This window comes from Vanessa tameamea, chromosome 6 (assembly GCF_037043105.1).
Source record: "Vanessa tameamea isolate UH-Manoa-2023 chromosome 6, ilVanTame1 primary haplotype, whole genome shotgun sequence".
NCBI lineage: Eukaryota > Metazoa > Arthropoda > Insecta > Lepidoptera > Nymphalidae > Vanessa > Vanessa tameamea.
The window spans coordinates 3,134,280-3,153,013 of record NC_087314.1 but is presented as its reverse complement, the minus strand read 5'-3'; the positions used below and the strand labels follow the sequence as shown (position 1 = coordinate 3,153,013).

The 18,734-nt window shown below is 30.7% G+C and overlaps 3 protein-coding genes across 3 annotated transcripts; 2 read left to right on the top strand and 1 right to left on the bottom strand.

Moving 5' to 3' along the window:
* The first annotated feature begins 4,525 nt into the window (after positions 1-4,525).
* On the top strand, positions 4,526-11,849 carry LOC113393274 (FAD synthase-like). The gene is made up of 5 exons (XM_026630069.2): positions 4,526-4,724; positions 8,302-8,372; positions 9,752-10,108; positions 10,730-10,851; positions 11,233-11,849. Exons 2-5 carry the CDS (start codon positions 8,328-8,330, stop codon positions 11,453-11,455), a joined length of 747 nt encoding a protein of 248 aa, XP_026485854.2. The 5' UTR covers positions 4,526-4,724; positions 8,302-8,327; the 3' UTR covers positions 11,456-11,849.
* Positions 4,721-6,239, top strand: LOC113393273 (tRNA (guanine(37)-N1)-methyltransferase). The gene has a single exon (XM_026630068.2). It carries the CDS (start codon positions 4,765-4,767, stop codon positions 6,133-6,135), a length of 1,371 nt encoding a protein of 456 aa, XP_026485853.2. The 5' UTR covers positions 4,721-4,764; the 3' UTR covers positions 6,136-6,239.
* A 1,796-nt stretch (positions 11,850-13,645) lies between the features above and the next one.
* Positions 13,646-17,464, bottom strand: LOC113393486 (GPN-loop GTPase 1). The gene is made up of 9 exons (XM_026630383.2): positions 17,280-17,464; positions 17,072-17,197; positions 16,768-16,935; positions 16,297-16,493; positions 15,849-16,040; positions 15,476-15,528; positions 14,877-14,962; positions 14,477-14,620; positions 13,646-13,752 (listed from the first exon to the last, which is right to left on the bottom strand). The coding sequence occupies exons 1-9, from the start codon at positions 17,317-17,319 to the stop codon at positions 13,673-13,675; spliced, it is 1,086 nt and encodes a 361-aa protein (XP_026486168.1). The 5' UTR covers positions 17,320-17,464; the 3' UTR covers positions 13,646-13,672.
* Positions 17,465-18,734: the final 1,270 nt, after the last annotated feature.

Below are 18,734 nucleotides of genomic sequence, written 5' to 3'. Positions count from 1 at the left end.
ATAAAATAACGCTACAATCTATAAAAATAAAATGTAAAAAAAGGTACGGGCAACTGTGAGCCCGTGGATGTTGTAAAGTAAATAAAAAAAAAAAAAAGTCTACCTTTACCAGTTCCAATAGTCAAAGTGTAGAGGCAAGTCGCGGGGCCTATGGTGGCTCGGAGACCGCAGACGACTGCTGTACAGCGCTGCGCGTCACGGCGGAATACGTGTACCGGTGATTCACGCGTATGAAGCGCGGCAAGTCTCCGGGCCACGATGGGCTCAGCGTCGAGCACCTTTTATTTGCACCTGAGTTACTTTATACTGATAATTTAAAAAAATTTAAAGAAATCAATTCTATCAACGACTGCATTTTATTACATAATGACTTAAATAATCTTTGTAACTATTGTAATAAGATTTTTTTGACTCTAAATGTTATTAAGTGCAACACTATATCATTCACCCGGAAAAGAATTCCACAAATCCATGTGTATAATTTAAATAACATTTCTTTAAAAAGGGTGTATAAAGTTAAAGACCTTGGTGTAGTTTTAGACTCCAAGCATACTTATGCTTCTCACATTTGCTACATAACATCCAAAGCTTATCGTATGCTAGGATTTAATTTAAGAGTTGGTAGGGATTTTAGACAGTGCTCAACTTTGGTTCTGCTGTATAACTCATATGTTCGGTCTACTCCTGACTACGCCTCTACTGTATGGAACCCTCAGTATAAAACTTATATAAATGATTTAGACTCCATACAAAGAAAATTCTACAAACATCTGTGTTATAGAGCTGAATCTTCTGCTAACATACAACTTTTGTCTCCTCTTATTTTACGTAGACAAACTAGAGACCAACTATTCTTATATAAAGTAATTAACAGTTTTATAGAATCACCTTTCCTATTGTGTAATATAGAATTTAACTATCCACGAATTAATTCTAGATATAAGCCATTATTTAATGTGCCGATTTGTAAAACGAAAAGTACTAATAAGTAATATCTTCTTATACCGTAGCTGCCAAAATTATAATAAAGTATATTCAGATATTGATATTTTATTCGAAAAAATTTATTCTTTTAAAAATAAAGTAAATAAGATAAATTTATGTATCAATTTATAAAATATATTCTGACATGTATAAACATCGAGCCTGTAATTAATTAACCAACGTAGCCATAATGCCTTATATTTCGTTTATTTTTTTTTTTATTTAATTTGTTTAATTATGTTTAACTTTATTCATAATTGTTTAAGATTTCCGTTAGTATATGTTTATTATATACCTATTGATTTTATATATGTTAGTCTTTTTTTTTTAATTTTAAAAACTGTAATTAGTATCAGTGGAAACTTAGCTGATGTATGTAATATTGTAAATTTTATGCCATAAGTGTCATATCATTGTTTGTTTCACTAAAAATAAAAAATAAAATAAAATAAAATAAAAATGATTATTGGATGAAATCAAATAAAAAAAAATCAGCAAATCGAATGCCTCTCAAAACAATCTTTGAAGACTAATTTGGAATATTTCAAAGTATAAACAATTTATTGCTCCGAACGTTCTGTCTGACTTACGCAAACCTTAGATTTATTTCAACCCGTGAAATATATAATGACAGGGGCGTGAAAAAAATATCTTTAAAACACAGCGGCTGAATAACAAACCTTGAACAATGGAGCTCAGTTGATGGGGGCGGGAATCATAAAAACACCATTACAGTGCCGTTAACAGATCCCCAGTGTAAAGATAAATAAGCGAGAGAAATGCTAGAATACTTATGACACCAGACAGGTGATACTTTATTTATGATTCGATTATATACGTTTTCTTGATTTCTTTCAGTTTGTTTAATACGCTATTTTAAATTTTATTACTTCATAACGACGATCAAAATTGAGGGTTATGAGTTTACTAGTCCTATGTTTGTCAGTAGGTATATTGTATTCGTCTGTTTCCTTGTAGCTCCTTAGCTATTTTTCATATTTTGACACAAGGAAGTGTTCTTATGTGAAATGTCACATTAAATCAAATATAGCGGATATATTTACCGAGATGGGCCAGTGGTTAGAACGCGTCCATCTTAACCGATGATTTCGGGTTTAAACCCAGGCAAGCACCACTGAGTTTTCATGAGCTTAATTTGTGTTTATAATTCATCTCGTGCTCGGCGGTGATGGATAACATCCTGAGGGAACCTGCATATGTCTAATTTCAACGAAATTCTGCCACATGTGTATTCCACCAACCCGCATTGAAGCAGCGTGGTGGAGTATGCTCCAAACCTTCTCCTCAAATGGAGAGGAGGCCTTAGCCCAGCAGTGGGAAATTTATAGGCTGTTAATGTAAAAAAAATGCGATGTAATGGATATATTTATCTGATAAACGTACAAATAAATTTTAGAGATTTCGAAAATGTATATGTTCAAATCAAATAAATTTACAATATGTATACGGATTAATATTACAATATATTTTGTGTAAAATACCTACATAATAAGTATATAAGTGAATTACCTAATTAAGTAGTGTGTAGGGGCGTACTAATTATATGGATGCAAAACTCATGGAGTTAGTGTTTGTTGAATATCAGGCAGAATGTATAAATTTAATTGTATTTTATAAACATTAGGGCGGTGTTATAATCGTATTTTAATAGTGAAAAAGAATATCTAACTACTAGAATGTATTGCTTTTTATTCTATTATTTTTTTATCAAATTATATTAACAAATAAAATTAAGACAGTTGTTCACAGACAATGTTTAATAGTATAGATTAACAACAACCATCTGTAGGTACATGTATTGTTACCACCGAATCGATCTGCTAAATCAGCAATTCGCTAACATAAAATTTAATGCAATCCTTAACCTGGATTAATATACATAAAGTCGTAATTATACCTGCCTGTTAATTTAATATTTCAGTGGTTTTTCAACGCGACACGATTTTATAATCTTAAAAAAGTATATAAGTCAATTTGGATTTGGCTTTGAAATCATTTTTTCTCCTAAACATGTTTTAGAGCCTCTCAACAACATACAACGACGTCTCCAAATTGTAAGTCTCCATTTCTTACACAGTAACTCTCAGTTTATATAAACTGTTGAGATGACAGCTAATTGAGCACATTATACATTAAAGTAATTTAAATATAAACAGGATATTAACTTTATCAAAGTGTTATTTGATATACTGAAAAACCGCAACCTGCACTTGAGTGGCGAAATCATAAAATTTCATAATGTACTCGTTGTCTGTAAAAAATTCGTTACCCAGCGAATGAAATTTCAAAAATAAATAACGCACGTACGTAAAACAAACAGTTACTCTTCGATGGAAAATAAATAACATAAATTCGTGCCAAATTGTCGCCTGAATCTGGCACAAACTGAATAAATAAATAATAAGGAAGACGTATGTTCTGATTGCTTTTTTAATAAATAACTGTATTTCAATAGTTCAATAAAATAATGAAATCGAATCATTTTTGTTTCAGTGATAAATATATTTAAATACAATGGTAAAAGACTGAACGAAACAATTTATGCTTTACGCTTTACTAACATAAAACATGAACCAAAAACGAATTTTCCCCAATTACTACTAACTCTCATACTGTCACCAACCTAACTCTCATCAATATAAAACATTATTATCTTAAATAAATATACAAAAGTTACCCACAAAGAAAAGAATACTGTACAAAATGTATCTTCAGCCAAAGTTAGTGTAGGTTTACATTCTTTTAGCTTGAATAAAAACATAATATTCATAGAGCGGTATCAAAATATAGTTTTCTTGAGGTCGCCGGTGTTGGTAAAAGTTTTTTAATTTAAATTTGTATCCGTAGACAATAGCGAACCGTACTGCCTTGCACTTGACAAGCTGCTTTTAAAGACTTGTAGTATCAAATTATTTTGATTAACGCAACAATTAAAGTGTATTTAATATACATAAATCATTTTAATTATTTATTGTTCATCATAATAATAAAAAATGTTCAGCGGGAATTCTCAAGATAAATTTGTCAAACTACACGTCATCTTTTAGAACACAAGAACATGCAAAAACAGTTGCATGTACTTGTTACTATTCTCTCACTCTTATTCGGAAAATTCCACACCGTCAGAAAGAGTTTAGGCCTAGAACCAATGGCTTTACGTGCTATACGGTACTAGAAACGACGATAAACCACAAAAAATATTATGGAACAACAATATCCGGATATGATTATTAACTGATGTAGGTTAAAGTCAAATCGCGCCTTGACCTGTTCTGATATGGCGCCCTTGTCATTTTATAATAGTATCATCTAAGTGAGATAATGTATTTTACACTTCGTTCAATAAAACAATTCTATTCATGAAAAAAAATTGGATTATTGCATACTATAATTATTTTACTTTACTAAATTTTATTTAAATATTCATTATCTATATACTGGTATCAAGACAACAACATGTTTTTTACTTTTCAGAACGACATTTTATAGTCAACAACTCAACATTGCCTTAAATGTCAAATTGACAATATGACAATACACACAACTCATGAAGTCACAATCACGTAGCTTTTCATAATCTCCTTAATTTGTACAGCATGCAAATCAATTTACTTTTTAAAAGAATCCTTTAAAATATTCGGATTACTTAAAATTCTAAAAAAATTGTTATATTTCACGAAAGTTCTACGCTTATGTATTAAACTCTAACGACGAATTAGGTTAGTATGCAGTCTATGTTAATAATTTAGAATTTGTTGAATGGATGTCACCATAATTCGTAAACTTTTTCAAATTTTAAGAATTAAAATGTCTTCTTCATCAAATTCGTTGTTAGTACCAATTGGTGTTCGTGGCATGAAGCGTCTTGATCGTGAAAAATTCTTACGTAACATTAAAGTACCAGTTTTAAAAGTGCCAGATGAGAAACTATCCAAAATTATATCAATATGTAGGCCGTATTTTTTAAAACTCCAAAATTTTAAGCCTGTACAAAATTTATTAGTGAAACAAAGTGAAAATTTATATAAGTGCTTATATTTTGATCCGGAGAAAATAACTAAGTGGCACAACATTTCGGAGGACGACCGCAAAAATCTGTATAAATATGACATAGATGAGAAACATTTTGATTTACAAGAGATTCAACTGACATATGACAATTTCAAGCATGAAACTATTTTCAAAGCAGTATTACCGGATAATGAGGAAATTGTTACTGGTTTTTCTCAAATTGGGCACATAATACACCTTAATTTGCGTGACCATCTTTTGGAATACCGATCTCTTGTTGGTGAAGTTCTAGTTGACAAGATCAAAACTTGCCGGACAGTGGTAAATAAAAGCAACATAATTGATAATACATATAGAAATTTCAATATGGAAGTGATTGCCGGAGATGAAGATTTTTTGGTTACTGTTAAAGAAAACATGTGCAACTTTCAATTTGATTTCTCCAAAGTATACTGGAATCCACGCCTATGCAAAGAACACGAAAGGATATTAAAATTTCTAACACCAGGGGATGTTTTATTTGACATTTTCTGTGGTGTAGGTCCATTTGCTATTCCAGCTGCTAAACAGAAATGTAATGTATTTGCTAATGATTTAAATCCGGAATCATATAAATGGCTTAATCATAATGCAAAGCACAATAAGATCAACATGAACCTTTTTAAATCCTACAACATGGACGGCAAAGACTTTATTTGCACAACATTCAAAGCATTTATAATAGATTATTGCAATGGAAAAGAAAAATTGAATACTGGAGCTAAAATCCATATAACAATGAACTTGCCAGCATTAGCCGTTGAATTTTTAAAATACTTTAAAGGATTAATTAAGGACAAAGAGCTTAAAAATAAATATGATTGTGATATATCCGTTTATGTGTACTGCTTTGCAGTTGGAGAAGATCCGTTCACAGTTGCTAAACAAATGGTAAATGATAATATCGGTACAGACATATCATCTAATATAATTGATGTTTTCGATGTAAGAAATGTGTCCCCTAAAAAACAAATGATGAGAGTTACATTTAAGTTAACAAAAGAAATAATATTTGATGATAATTCAGAGAGCGATGAACCTCCGTGTAAAAAACAATGTACTAATGACACAGATAAATAAGTTCTTTTTATTTAGTTGTATAAGTATACATTGTTAATTTTGTCTATAGACAATTGTTGGTGGAAGAGTGAAGATAAATAGACAACTGTGACTTTACATTCCCACAACATAAAATAATTCATGAATATTATGAATATGTGAGTCAACGGCGTTTTAAACAGCAAAGTAGATTACTAAACTTTTGTATGTAAATTAGAAGTGGATATTTAGTGAAATAGTGATGTGTTTATAGTGCATAATATTGAAGGGTTATTAGCAATACATCCAATATAGAAGTTTACGGTTTGTTTATCTTCACTCCTCTTGTCGATGGAGCGAACTGGATTGGATTGTACAAAATAATAAAAATATGTTTATTAATTGATATTTTTATTCATATACGTTATTGGTGGTCAAATAAATAGGGACAGACAGCTAATTATTTTTCTATTAATTGTAACTTGTATGTTTATAGGATACATGTTATAATGTAAGAAAAATAATTTTTACTAGTAAATATACTGTAATGATATGAAATGATATGAACAGTTAAAATATGTGATTAAAATGAAATCAAGTGTTCTCTGTGCCTATATTCACAAGATCATTTGTACACATCTGCTAACACCTCATCCTGTTTATACTTGTATATTGCTTCAAACATCTTCTCATTGTCATGTTAGTTAACTCTGAAAGTACCTAAGTCTAGTCTAATTGCAAAGCTTAACAATAATTTCCATTGAGAAATATTTTTTTTTAGCATTTCATTAAGCATACAATACTGTTTAGTCAATTTTCAGTAATTTTGGAGGTCTATAATTCTTTCATTTAAGGTTTTCTAGCTGTCAATACTCAATTGTCTCACAAACTAAATAAAAATACTCTATACCTTGTGTGATTCCTGAAACTATGATAATTTGGACCATGAGTGCTGAAACATTCAATCCACAGTAACACTAATAAAAGTTTCTAAGGTACAGAAAATAATTTTAAATCTTAATAACTTTTATTAACATTTGCGTGGGTTAGAAAATATCTGTACAACACTGTATATATGACAGAGGAGCCGAGATGACCTATTATTTAATATATAATTAGTACTGTGAATCTTAATCGAAGATTACGGCTTCAAAAGTGGGCCTCCTCTGAATTTTTGCTCGTGCTCGTTTTTGCTCGTTCCTTTATGCTCATCAGTAAAGGAAAACAATATTATGATATTTACCCACACATTCTACATGTATATCCGCTAAGCCGGATTGGAGCAGTCATGTGAATTATCTAAATATAAGTTCCAATCCGAATCCTCTAAAAAGGAGACTATGCCTAAGCCTAGGTGTTATATATCAATTAGAGAAGTTTTGGGCGTTTCTTACGTTAATGTTTATTTATCTAATAAACATTCGATAAGGGTGCAAAATGAACGCAACAAACAACACATCTTTTCCAGTCTATAATTGCAATTAATATATTGTTTTCAAATAACAGATTCCATTAATTCATTTTCATTAATGAATTTCCTGTCCATTAATAAAAAAGTCACTTCTCTAAAATATTCTTTACATGTTATACCAAACTTGAACACTTGATTAAAGTTCTCATTAGCATAAATAGGTCCTAATTTTATTATCTTTTCGCTTCGATTATATAGTATAAAGGATCATAGGAATCACAGGATTGATAGTGGAACGTTATGGCATAACGGCATATTTAAAGAAAAATCGATTAATAATTGTTTAAATATAAAAATGGAAAGTAACATTGCGTATAAATAGAGCTGGTATCTTAAAAAAAAAATTGGTAATTTGAATGAAGATATATTGAAAAAACCTTGTAAAAAATATTTTCATGATTCTGTCGATTGAGACTTGATAGCTCACTGGACAGAATGATTAAAAACATCGCAAGCAGTGCAATCGAACGACATGCAATATTTTGATTTATAAAAATATAATTTTTTTATATCACTAAATATCTTATATATTTATATTCTTTGACACCATAATAATTTTCCTTTATATGTATATACGTAATTTGTATTTATGTAATTTTGCTTCCTATCTATGATAATAAAAACGTGTTATAGTAATGAGTTATTATGATAGCTTGAATAAAACCAATACCTAAGTTAGTACGTATTGTATCTTCCTCCTCGTAAGTTTACAAGCTAACGTTTTTCTTCTATTTCAGTTTCATGTTTGAAAAGTGAAGGCATAATGGATTTTGAAAATACTGCTACAGTTTTGGAAGAAACGGAACAGGTAATATATTATAATATTTTATATCAGTAAACATTTTAGCGGAATTATCATGTATCTTGAAATATGAAGTACTTTATTAAAGAAGGTTCTAATCTTTATTTAGTATGTTGCTTACAAGAGCATCTACCACAAGTTCGGAATGAGGTTTCTGTCGAAACTGATAACTGATGAATGAGGTTTCTGTCGAAACTGATAACTGATGTTATTTAAAAAAAGCGAACTCGCTTTTTTTAAATAACATTGTTCTGACAAAGCACTTTCAAATATCACTATTGTTGCTCCAACTGGATTTCTTTGTATAGCCTGTCTTCAAAATTTAAACTTTGATTTCAAAATATGAAGTATTCCTTTACGGTCGCTGCTGTATGAGATCCAGTATTATCATGCATTTAAAGAAAATTATGTCTCAATGTGCAAATTATCGGTAAAGGCTATCTGTTCTATAACCCATTTTCTTCGTATAGTTTCGTAAGTGCATATAACTACTGATCTTCCACAATAAGATTTTTTTCCAATAAATGGGCATTTTTTTCCTGGTCGTTTCCAAACTTTGATCATATCATCAGCTTAAGACAAAAGTGGGATTCGTACTGGATCGCATACGCATATATCATCCACGCCTATCTTGGATGATAATACATGGTTTTCGTGTAGTTGTGAGTTAAGTCCATAGTTCGATCACGATCTACGTGATGAGGAAGAGGATAAACAAAGGTCCTTTAGTAAGCAAGTATGTCCCTATTATGTCTTCTACTTATAATTTTTGATGTTGAAATTTATGATGTAGTTTATACACCTTATGCAGTACAATCCAGCGCCTTGAATAAATCTTCCAAAGCACCATCTCGCCTCTCTGAATAGTTCAGTTGCCTTCATTTCTTCAATTATTTGTAAAGACATCTTAGAGAGTCGATATAACTTCAATCACGATGATCAGGTTTCGATAGTCAAAAGCTTGCTCGTAATCCACAAAAAAGATACCAATACTACCGTTGATTGTACTTGTTTGACTTCTAAATCTTACGGATAGTATCGATGTAATCCACGGTGCTATAACGTGATCGAAGATCGTTAGAAAACTAATATAAATGGCTACCACGTCATGACAGAATATTAAACTTTTTCTATTTCTTTAAATAAGTCCATTGGTAAGTTTTGTAGGTCGTATTGACTTAAAAATGCAAAATGACTCAAAACCTCTTTAATTATTTGTTGAAGTGGTACCTCGCTGGGGGCTGTATTGTAACAGTTCAGATTCCAGTATTACATAAGTGAGTCAGAAGAACTGAGCATATATATTGCAGGCAAGTGTTGCCGTTGAGAAACCTCCAAATTATTAGTTAGGTTACTATATTTTTTAATTTTAATGTAATTGACAGGTTATACGAGAATGCTTCACTCAGTTTCAACTAGACGAGGTGTTCCTATCGTTCAATGGCGGAAAAGACTGCACGGTTTTATTAGACGTCACAATAAACGTATTAAAAGATTTATACAAAAGAGATGACATAGGTAAAGACTTAAAAATCGTATACATAAGAACCATTGGTCCGTTTAAAGAAATCGAAAATTTTGTAAAAGAAATAGAGAAACTCTACGGTGTTAAAATAATAGTGACAGAGGGAGAAATTAAAACGACATTACAAAGGACAATGGAACAAGACAGCAAATTAAAAGCATGCTTACTGGGAACGAGGCGAACAGATCCATATAGCGAAGGATTAAAATTTATGCAGGTACATTTATGTTTTCAAATATACACCTAACTGTTGTAATACATCTACTGTTGTCAGTTATAAAGCAAATTTTGATTTAAATATTTAATGTCTATAATTATTTCTTCTTTTATAATTTACTGGAATCAAAAGTAACCCATTCTACACGGCACAAACGGCGTTAATGTCATACCACTTTTTGTTGAGAACAGTCTCATCGGAGTCAACTACGCAAAAGTTAACTCGTGAGATATTTCAGTTCTCTAATGTGTGCGCAAACACAGAAGCATTGTCCCCCTCAATCTCAATATTACGGAACCGCCATCCGACGGGATAGATTTAAGGCAAGGACCAACGACTTTCCGTGCCTTGGAATTCATGGCAAGTCGCTGGTTCTTGCCTGAACTCTATCCCGTTCGGAAAGTGGTGGCAAAGTCAAAACTGCCTCATTCCAAACTTCGGGAAGCTACAAAAAAAATCTTAACAGAAGTACCAAAATACTACATATTTATCGGCACGAACCAGTGTTAAATTCTACGACTTCTCTATCTGCTGCCTTATACAAATACTTTTTCTACAACAGTAGTGTGATAAAATGTTTTGAGGCTATAAAACCTATGTGAACTTTTTTCTATCTCCCAGAAAACAGATATCAACTGGCCACAGATTGTGAGAGTATCGCCATTGTTAAATTGGAGCTATCATCAGATATGGAGTTACATTCTGCAAAAACAAGTGCCGTATTGTAGCCTTTATGACAAAGGGTAAGTGGGACCATAACACTAGACTAATTTTGTTTGTTTTTTATAATAGTAATGTCGAGCAACTGTATCACCTAAATACGACTTAAGGTATATCCTTACCAATACTGAATAGAGCTTTTTGGCGGTAAAATAACGGATGAATCACAGGAACCTAGTTAGTCTACAGCTCAACTAACAGCTCTCATGTGTAAAAAACATTGTTAGACTAAATTTATTGTTTCACATACGACATTTATAAATTAGATCATAAATTATATTATAATTGATGAAAAGTATCAATATTAAATGTTTATCAATTTTCAAATTTAAATGGCGGATGTATGTATAAAAAATTATAATAATATACATTTTTGTATCCTCTCATAACATATTTATTCACAGATACACATCAATTGGGAGCATTCATAATACTTGGCCCAATCCATCACTCTCATACAAAGATTCTTTCGGTCGAGTGACCCATCGACCGGCTTGGATGCTCGCTGACCCGACCCTTGAGAGAGCTGGGAGAGGTACAAATAATATTACCGTAACAGAACACGCAGTACAAAACCCTATAGATAAGTGCCTCTGTATAGGCGAAGTAAAATCAGATGTCTCATGATACGATTGAAATCGAATCAATTTTCTGACTTTTCGACATAGCTGAATAACATCTAGATTTAATTAAATACTAAAATTGACCTACGACATTCGACAAGTGATTATAATTTGGAAACAAATAAATTTACATAAAAGTAGAACTGACTGTGACTGAAATCTGACTAAAATGAAAATAAATTATTGCAATCAAAAAATAATAATGACAAGCTTCTATATACAAAATTTTCGTATCTATGCTGTTGAGCGTTGAAGAGTTGTTCGTCTGGAGCTAACCCTGAGTGTAGGACATATTTATGCTAACCATAAAAATGCACTGTCACCGTAACACGCAAAACTTCAACTCCATAGCATCAGAGAAAGTAGATTGCAAGATTTGAACAAACATTGAAAAAAAAAAACTACTTTAGTTGACCATAGACAAAATTAATTTATGTATCCAATTCAACGTTCATAGAATTTAATAAGTTATGTAAATATTTGCATTTGTGTACACGAACAACCATAAAAGAATAGTGTGATAACGTTTATAGTTCATAATTATTTCGTATAAAACCTAATTATCGCCTAGAAACGTCAATTTACTGTTTTTTTATTATTATAATGTATCACGACCTCCTTTAAAAACAATTTAAATGTATGTCTAATTTAAAGTATAATTTATATAAAACAGGTTCTTAATTTGAATGTTACTTAACTATATGTAATTGAAACTAAAATGTACTTAATACACAAACTAAGTAAATAGTTTTAAATTATAATTCAAATTGATGGTTTATATATTTATCATTTATGTTAGTATAATTAATTATTAATAATTACATTACAAATTTTGTACAGATTGAAAATAAACATCACTTAATAGGGCATGAATAAATCTGAATGTAAATTAGTATGCCTAGGCAACTTAACTTAATTTTACTGATTTTAAATTAAAAAAATGTATAGATATTAATATTTATGTTCTTATATTAAAATCAATTTGCTCCACTATTTTGTGTATTAGAATTAAAACCCTAATTAGTGTTACGTAAGCACTATTATGACAAAACACTAGTTATATTATTATTAATAGTAAGGCAGACTGAAATGTACCTGTGTGTAAGTGGCTACCATCGCTCTAACGCAGTAAGAAGTATAAACTATTAACACATTCAAAGCGTCGGACATAACTAATCCGAGATGTTCCTTGTGCCTATATTTACACTGGCTCACTCACCTTTCCAATGGGGTCAGCAGTTTTACAGTTGAATAACTGCTGAGTGGATTGTAATTGTGGACAACACCTAGGTGGTTTTGTGTCATTGTTGTAGCCAGATAATGGCATGGGTGGCCACAATAACAAACATTTATTCATATATAGGTACTTATACCGGTAACTGTCTAAATTTTGTTGTAGCTCCAACTTTCAATTATTTACACTAAATATCATTCTTGTAGATTGGCTAAACACAAAACCATATTTTAATTTAATTTTCGAATTTATTTATAACTTTACTAATATTTTCATTTTACAAATTAGGAAATTAGGCAGTTTGCTCAAATTTGATTTAAATTATTGTGGACCATTTGTGTGCTTTTATATACCTATGATTTATTTTATAATTTTAATATGTTAATTCAAGACTAAAAGTTAAATTTGCTGGCACGAGACTTGCGAAGGAGAGGACAGCTAAAAGTAAAAAATACATATATGTATTCGTACTGCAGGACTGATATCATTTTTAAATCTGACCATTGATTCCAACATGGTTATTATTCGCATTGCCCCCCCCCCAAGCAACTTACCAAATACTATCAATAATTTACTTATTACAACATTTTGTAAAATTCATATATTTAAAAAAAAGAAAATTAAATTCAAACATCCACAGTTTTAGTATGCAGCTCTGTGATAACTTATGTCTTTAACATTTAATTATATTTGGAAATTGCAAATTAAAGTTTTATCAAAATAATTTCAATGTTTTAATTCAATTCCCGTATTAAATTCGTTTATTTCTGTATAACATATTATAAACTATTTTTTAAACTGCGCCCGTCTCTTACAACACAGTTTGATATGGTATATATGTTACTGTAAAAGCTCAAACTACGGTAAATCTTAAGATTTTCCAGTAAAACCTAAGATTTACCGATTATAAATGGTACCTTTGTAACGAAAACTTTTTTTGGCTTTTGGAGTAAAATATGATTTTTATAAACATAGATTATATTTATTTCAAGTTTTACTTTCATTGTTATGCTTAACATACTTCATGAAAAAATCTTGGAATGCGGCAACATCTTCGCTCTTGTCATCTGCGAACATTTTAAATACATCTTAAACTTAAAATTAAACCCCACACGTCACACTACAAACCGGTTACAATGTTATTGTCTATTGTAATTACAATGTTAATGTTACTTGGGATATTTTCATTTTACAGAATTATATTAGATGTAAAGCATATATCACCGGTTCGGAATTAAATTCATCTGAGAAGACCCGACTAGATAGTCAGTAGGTACCAGTCGGTAGTAGTTTATTTATACAGACATTTTATACATTTACATTATATTTAACATTGCAGGTGATTGCACCTTGACATCAACAGTAAGACCAAGAAATTCAACTTACTCTACTTTATCTATGGATTCCCCATTGATATGTAAATTAGTCTTAAGAGGCTTATAAATATAATAAATAGTACATAATCAGCCTGTAAATTTCCCACTGCTGGGCTAAGGCCTCCTCTCCCGTTGAGGAGAAGGTATGGAGCATATTCCACCATGCTGCTCCAATATGCGTTGGTGGAATCACATGTGGAATGGTTGAAATTAGACAGATTCAGGTTTCCTCACGATGTTTTCCATCACCACCGAGCACGAGATGATTATAAACACAAATTAAGCATGTAAAAAATTCAGAAGTGCTTGTCTGGGTTCGAACCGGCAGTCGTCGGCTATAAATCTCGGTAATTAATAGCCCTTAATTAGCCTTAATTTTTCTAAACCAAGCTATATTCTAAGAAATTTACACTACCTGTCTCTGGCTGCTGAGTTTCAATCCCCTCGTCGTCGCTGGAACTGTCATTACCGGGGTGCTTCAAATACATATCACTTATCTCTCGACCGGCCGGCACTTCCTCTATAAGTTTATTTTTATCAATAATTGTGTCTGAATCATCTGAAAAAAAGATATGAGAATAAAAAACACCACAAATTAACCTTTTTTTTTTCTATTTTTAAGTTAAAAATATGAAATAGAATATATAAATAAAGGAGTTCAAAAATGCCGAATTGCTAGTAAGAGTTACTCTTACTCTATCGCACAATTCGAACAAATGATACAAGTGGCCGCAATTTCCAAAAAATATCATGTTGTGAGCTTAGGCTGGCTTGGTCTTTTAATTAAAAAAAACTCTATCCAAGTTAAGAGATACCTTTATCACTTTTCTTTAATTTATCTTCATTATTTTTCTGTTCTAATTTTTCTGCACGCATTTTCAACCAATCAGCTTTGTACTCTCTAAAAATTACAAAACATTTTTTAAAAACTTACTGTTCACAAACAAAGTCGATCATAAAAGATGAATATTATATTATAGACGAAAATTCAGATACAGTTAAAGGGCAAGGTTTAAGTCCACAACAGTAATGTGTTTTCAGTCTAGTATAGATTATAGCCATCCCATCTCAACCAATAGGTGATGTATGAGTGTACTAATACAGAATCAATGCCAAGGATGTTTACGAATATGTCAATCAATGTGAATATGAAGTAATTAAAAAGTAGTAAAATTATCTATGCCTAAATCTTATTGTCTTTGATAAGAATATTTTTTCAAGCTAACAATTTCGTTTGTGTTTTCATACCACTTAGATAAAATAAAATGTTTGCTTTAGACATCAAATATTCCCTTGATCACTGTTACTCTGTCATAATATGTAAATTGTAAAACAAAAAACATTCAGTCTACTATTACTAGGTATCTACTATGACTCATTATATAATATACAATTAATTAAAAATTACACTTACTTCTCATATTCTTCTGCTGCATCATCGACTAATTTGAAAAATTCATCTATACCCTGCAAAAAAGCAAATTATAGAAATCATTGAGATATTGTATTAAATGTCTATTTTCGAATCTAAGAGAAAATGTTGCCCATCCTGCCAATAACTGTTCTTAGGGGAAATATTCAATTACAGTTGTGTTTCTTCTTTCTAATGTCAAATTTATCATAACAGAAACAGAAAAAACCACTAAGAATACGAAAAATAAAACTGTTTATTATTAATCATTGCAAGACATGTTGATTTTGAATAGATCTAAATTAAATAAACACAAATTAAAACATAATATTCGGAGTAATTATTTGATTTTAAATTAAATACTAAATGGGCTTACATCTCCTGTATGTGCACTAACTCCACAGCAGCGCAGATCTGTATAGAAAGCATCTAGTGCTAATGCCATAGACCTTGTGAGGTTGCCAATGTATGTGCCCCCTTCTCCGTCGCCATCAGCATCTAACGCATCTTGAAATGCTTCAAAATCTCTCATCCATTCTACTGCATAGTTATTGTCTACTACATCCGTCTGTAAGAATTTTAATTAATAAATTATTAACTTACTTTTCCATGTTTCACATGTTTAATTACTGTTTCAAAAATATTTAGATTTTTTTAAAGTCAGTTTGTAACAGGCTTTAAATATTTTATTGCATTTTGTGTCAAACATTTAGACTTGTGAATGACATGAATAAATTTTAGTGTCCTTACAGCATTATTTTAAATAAGTGAAAAATAAATTACATCTTAATGTTCATAAATTCAAAGAAGAAACCTTTACATACCTTATTCATGACAACGATAAAAGGTAATCTTGTCTTATATAATATAGAGCAGGCATACAACATATTAGACATAAATGTAACCGGAGACACACTCCGAACGGTATCCATGACATACACAACAACTGTAGGACAGGATGATGCTAATGTCTCCGTCACTATTGTACCTGAGGCTGACCATGTGAATACTTCTATTTGACCTGACAAAGAAATTACCAACTTTATTACCCAAGATTATATAATAAAAATTAATATGATAATATTATTTCTATTTCTGTTTTCAAATTATTTACTCTTTTTCCAAAATTACTTATCACAGTGCATATAGGTGTTTTTTTTTCTCCTTTTTTTTATATAGGCAAATAAAAAGAATAAAAAGCAATGGAAAAATTTAGTTACTGAAGAAAAAACATCTAAATTATTGTTTTGTTACATTCAGTATATTTCAAAAGTTACTCCAATTATTTTACATACCTGGTGTATCAATTATACAGTATTTGTGTTTCTTTCCAGCTTTCTCAATCAAATCAACAACTTGTCCAAATTTTGTTGAAAACAAATTAAGTGCAGTCACAATACCACCATTTGGTCCTAGACCATACTGTTTCATGACCTCTTTATAATTAACTGTGTCCCTTATATCTGGGAAATAACATGAATATTATAAAAGAAACCTTATTATATATAGTAACAACATGGTAAGCTTTTTTCAGTATTTTAGAAATAAGACGTATGTTTAAAATCAAGTATGATTTTGAAAATTGACAATTATAGTTACCTATGTTAGCAGGGTATGGAACTTCTCGACAAGCTGGATCTAAATTTACTAAATATGGTCTTGAACCATTTACTATTTTACCGGCTAGTCGTTTTGTAAAAGAAGTTTTCCCTGCTCCCGCCATTCCTAAATTATAGATATATATTGATTATCGACAAACAAATGAAATAAGATATATTTTATTTTTTATAAAATGCATAGTTCTAACCTAATATTATGAGACATACTGGCTTCGGAACTTCTTCCATATTTTAATATTATTTAACTATACCAGACTTCGTTATACTTTTCTTATGTATTTCTTTTCTTAATTTTTTTTCAAATTACTATATGAAACATCCAACTTTCAAAGTATAATATGAATTACGTTTTATGTTTATGAATTATGATGAAAACATTGATCATTTGCAATTTGCATGAAAGTGACATTGACATCTTAACGAAGCTGCCAATCCTTAAAACTAAAATACTTATTTCGTAACACTTACAATGAATATTTTTAACAATAATTCGCGAAGCAATTTTTTATTAAAATATATTTTTACAATTACATATGTATTTTTTTGTCTCAGAAAAGAGGACAATCTGTACTGAAAATACATACACTACACCTTTTAAAGGTGTCTGTACTCTGTAGTGTCTCCAACTCCACCAAGTTTGCGATAGATCTACCAACTTTTTTTAGTGACTTGACCAAATCTCATGTAAAAAATGTACCATATTTTTAACCTTCTACCGAAGCAATCAAATACAGTTCTCAGAGTTCTCTGGGCCATTACCGTTATCTACAATAGTAGAAATAAATTGTATGAGCTATATGAATTTAACAAACTATAACCGTAATTGCAATTTTCTTAATTTTATTCAAAAATATTCCAAGTTTGTCAAACAGCTCGCTCGTTCTATATTAAAATAAGACACGTAAAATGATATTTGATGCAGGGACAGTTGTCCCTTAATATAAAAGGGAATATTGTAAGTGAAGACAAAAAAGTAGAATTTCTCTGCAACCTCCAACCTAATAAAATACGAATAATAGCCGCATCAGCCGTTGGCAGGACACATCAAACAACTGTCGACGAGCTATATCTTTATTTAGCTATAATTATTGCGATGCGGCTTTGCAGTTAAATATAGTTTAGAGGTGTATTGGTGTGCCATCGGTCACAACATATTCAGCTCTGCTGGCTTTACCGCAGACTTGTCTTTCAACAATTTTTTAATAAAACTAATAAATCGATTATTAACACATTTAAATATAAAATTTGATAATAACTGGCGATTTGCTATATTTCAATTTTGAAATTTTCGTGTATTTAATTTACCTACAATTTAAATCACGCGAGAATATATATTAAAATTAGAAATAAAAACGTATACAAAACAATAAAATCTATCAATAGTTACTGGATAATTATTTATATCAAGTGGAGTATAAAATCGGATCCGTCCTCTATACTAATATTACAAATGCGAAAGTAGCAGCCTGTTTGTCTGTCTGTTGCTCTATCATGACCAAACCACTGAACTGAATTTGATGAAATTACGTATGAAGCAATCTTGAATTAAAAAAAAAGGACATAGGCTATATTAAGTAACTAATATCTGAAATCCCAGCACTAAAACGCAAGCGAAGCCGCGGGCGACTACTGGTATTTTATAT

Coding starts and splice junctions, on each gene's coding strand:
- LOC113393274 (XM_026630069.2), top strand. CDS start 8,328: ATGGATTTTGAAAATACTGCTACAGTTTTGGAAGAAACGGAACAG. Junction 8,373..9,751: donor TTTTGGAAGAAACGGAACAG/GTAATATATTAT, acceptor TGTAATTGACAG/GTTATACGAGAATGCTTCAC. Junction 10,852..11,232: donor TGTAGCCTTTATGACAAAGG/GTAAGTGGGACC, acceptor ATTTATTCACAG/ATACACATCAATTGGGAGCA.
- LOC113393486 (XM_026630383.2), bottom strand. CDS start 17,319: ATGGAAGAAGTTCCGAAGCCAGTATGTCTCATAATATTAG. Junction 16,041..16,296: donor TTATCGTTGTCATGAATAAG/GTATGTAAAGGT, acceptor AAATTCTTACAG/ACGGATGTAGTAGACAATAA. Junction 15,529..15,848: donor TTAGTGCACATACAGGAGAT/GTAAGCCCATTT, acceptor GCTTTTTTGCAG/GGTATAGATGAATTTTTCAA.
- LOC113393273 (XM_026630068.2), top strand. CDS start 4,765: ATGGATGTCACCATAATTCGTAAACTTTTTCAAATTTTAAGAATTAAA.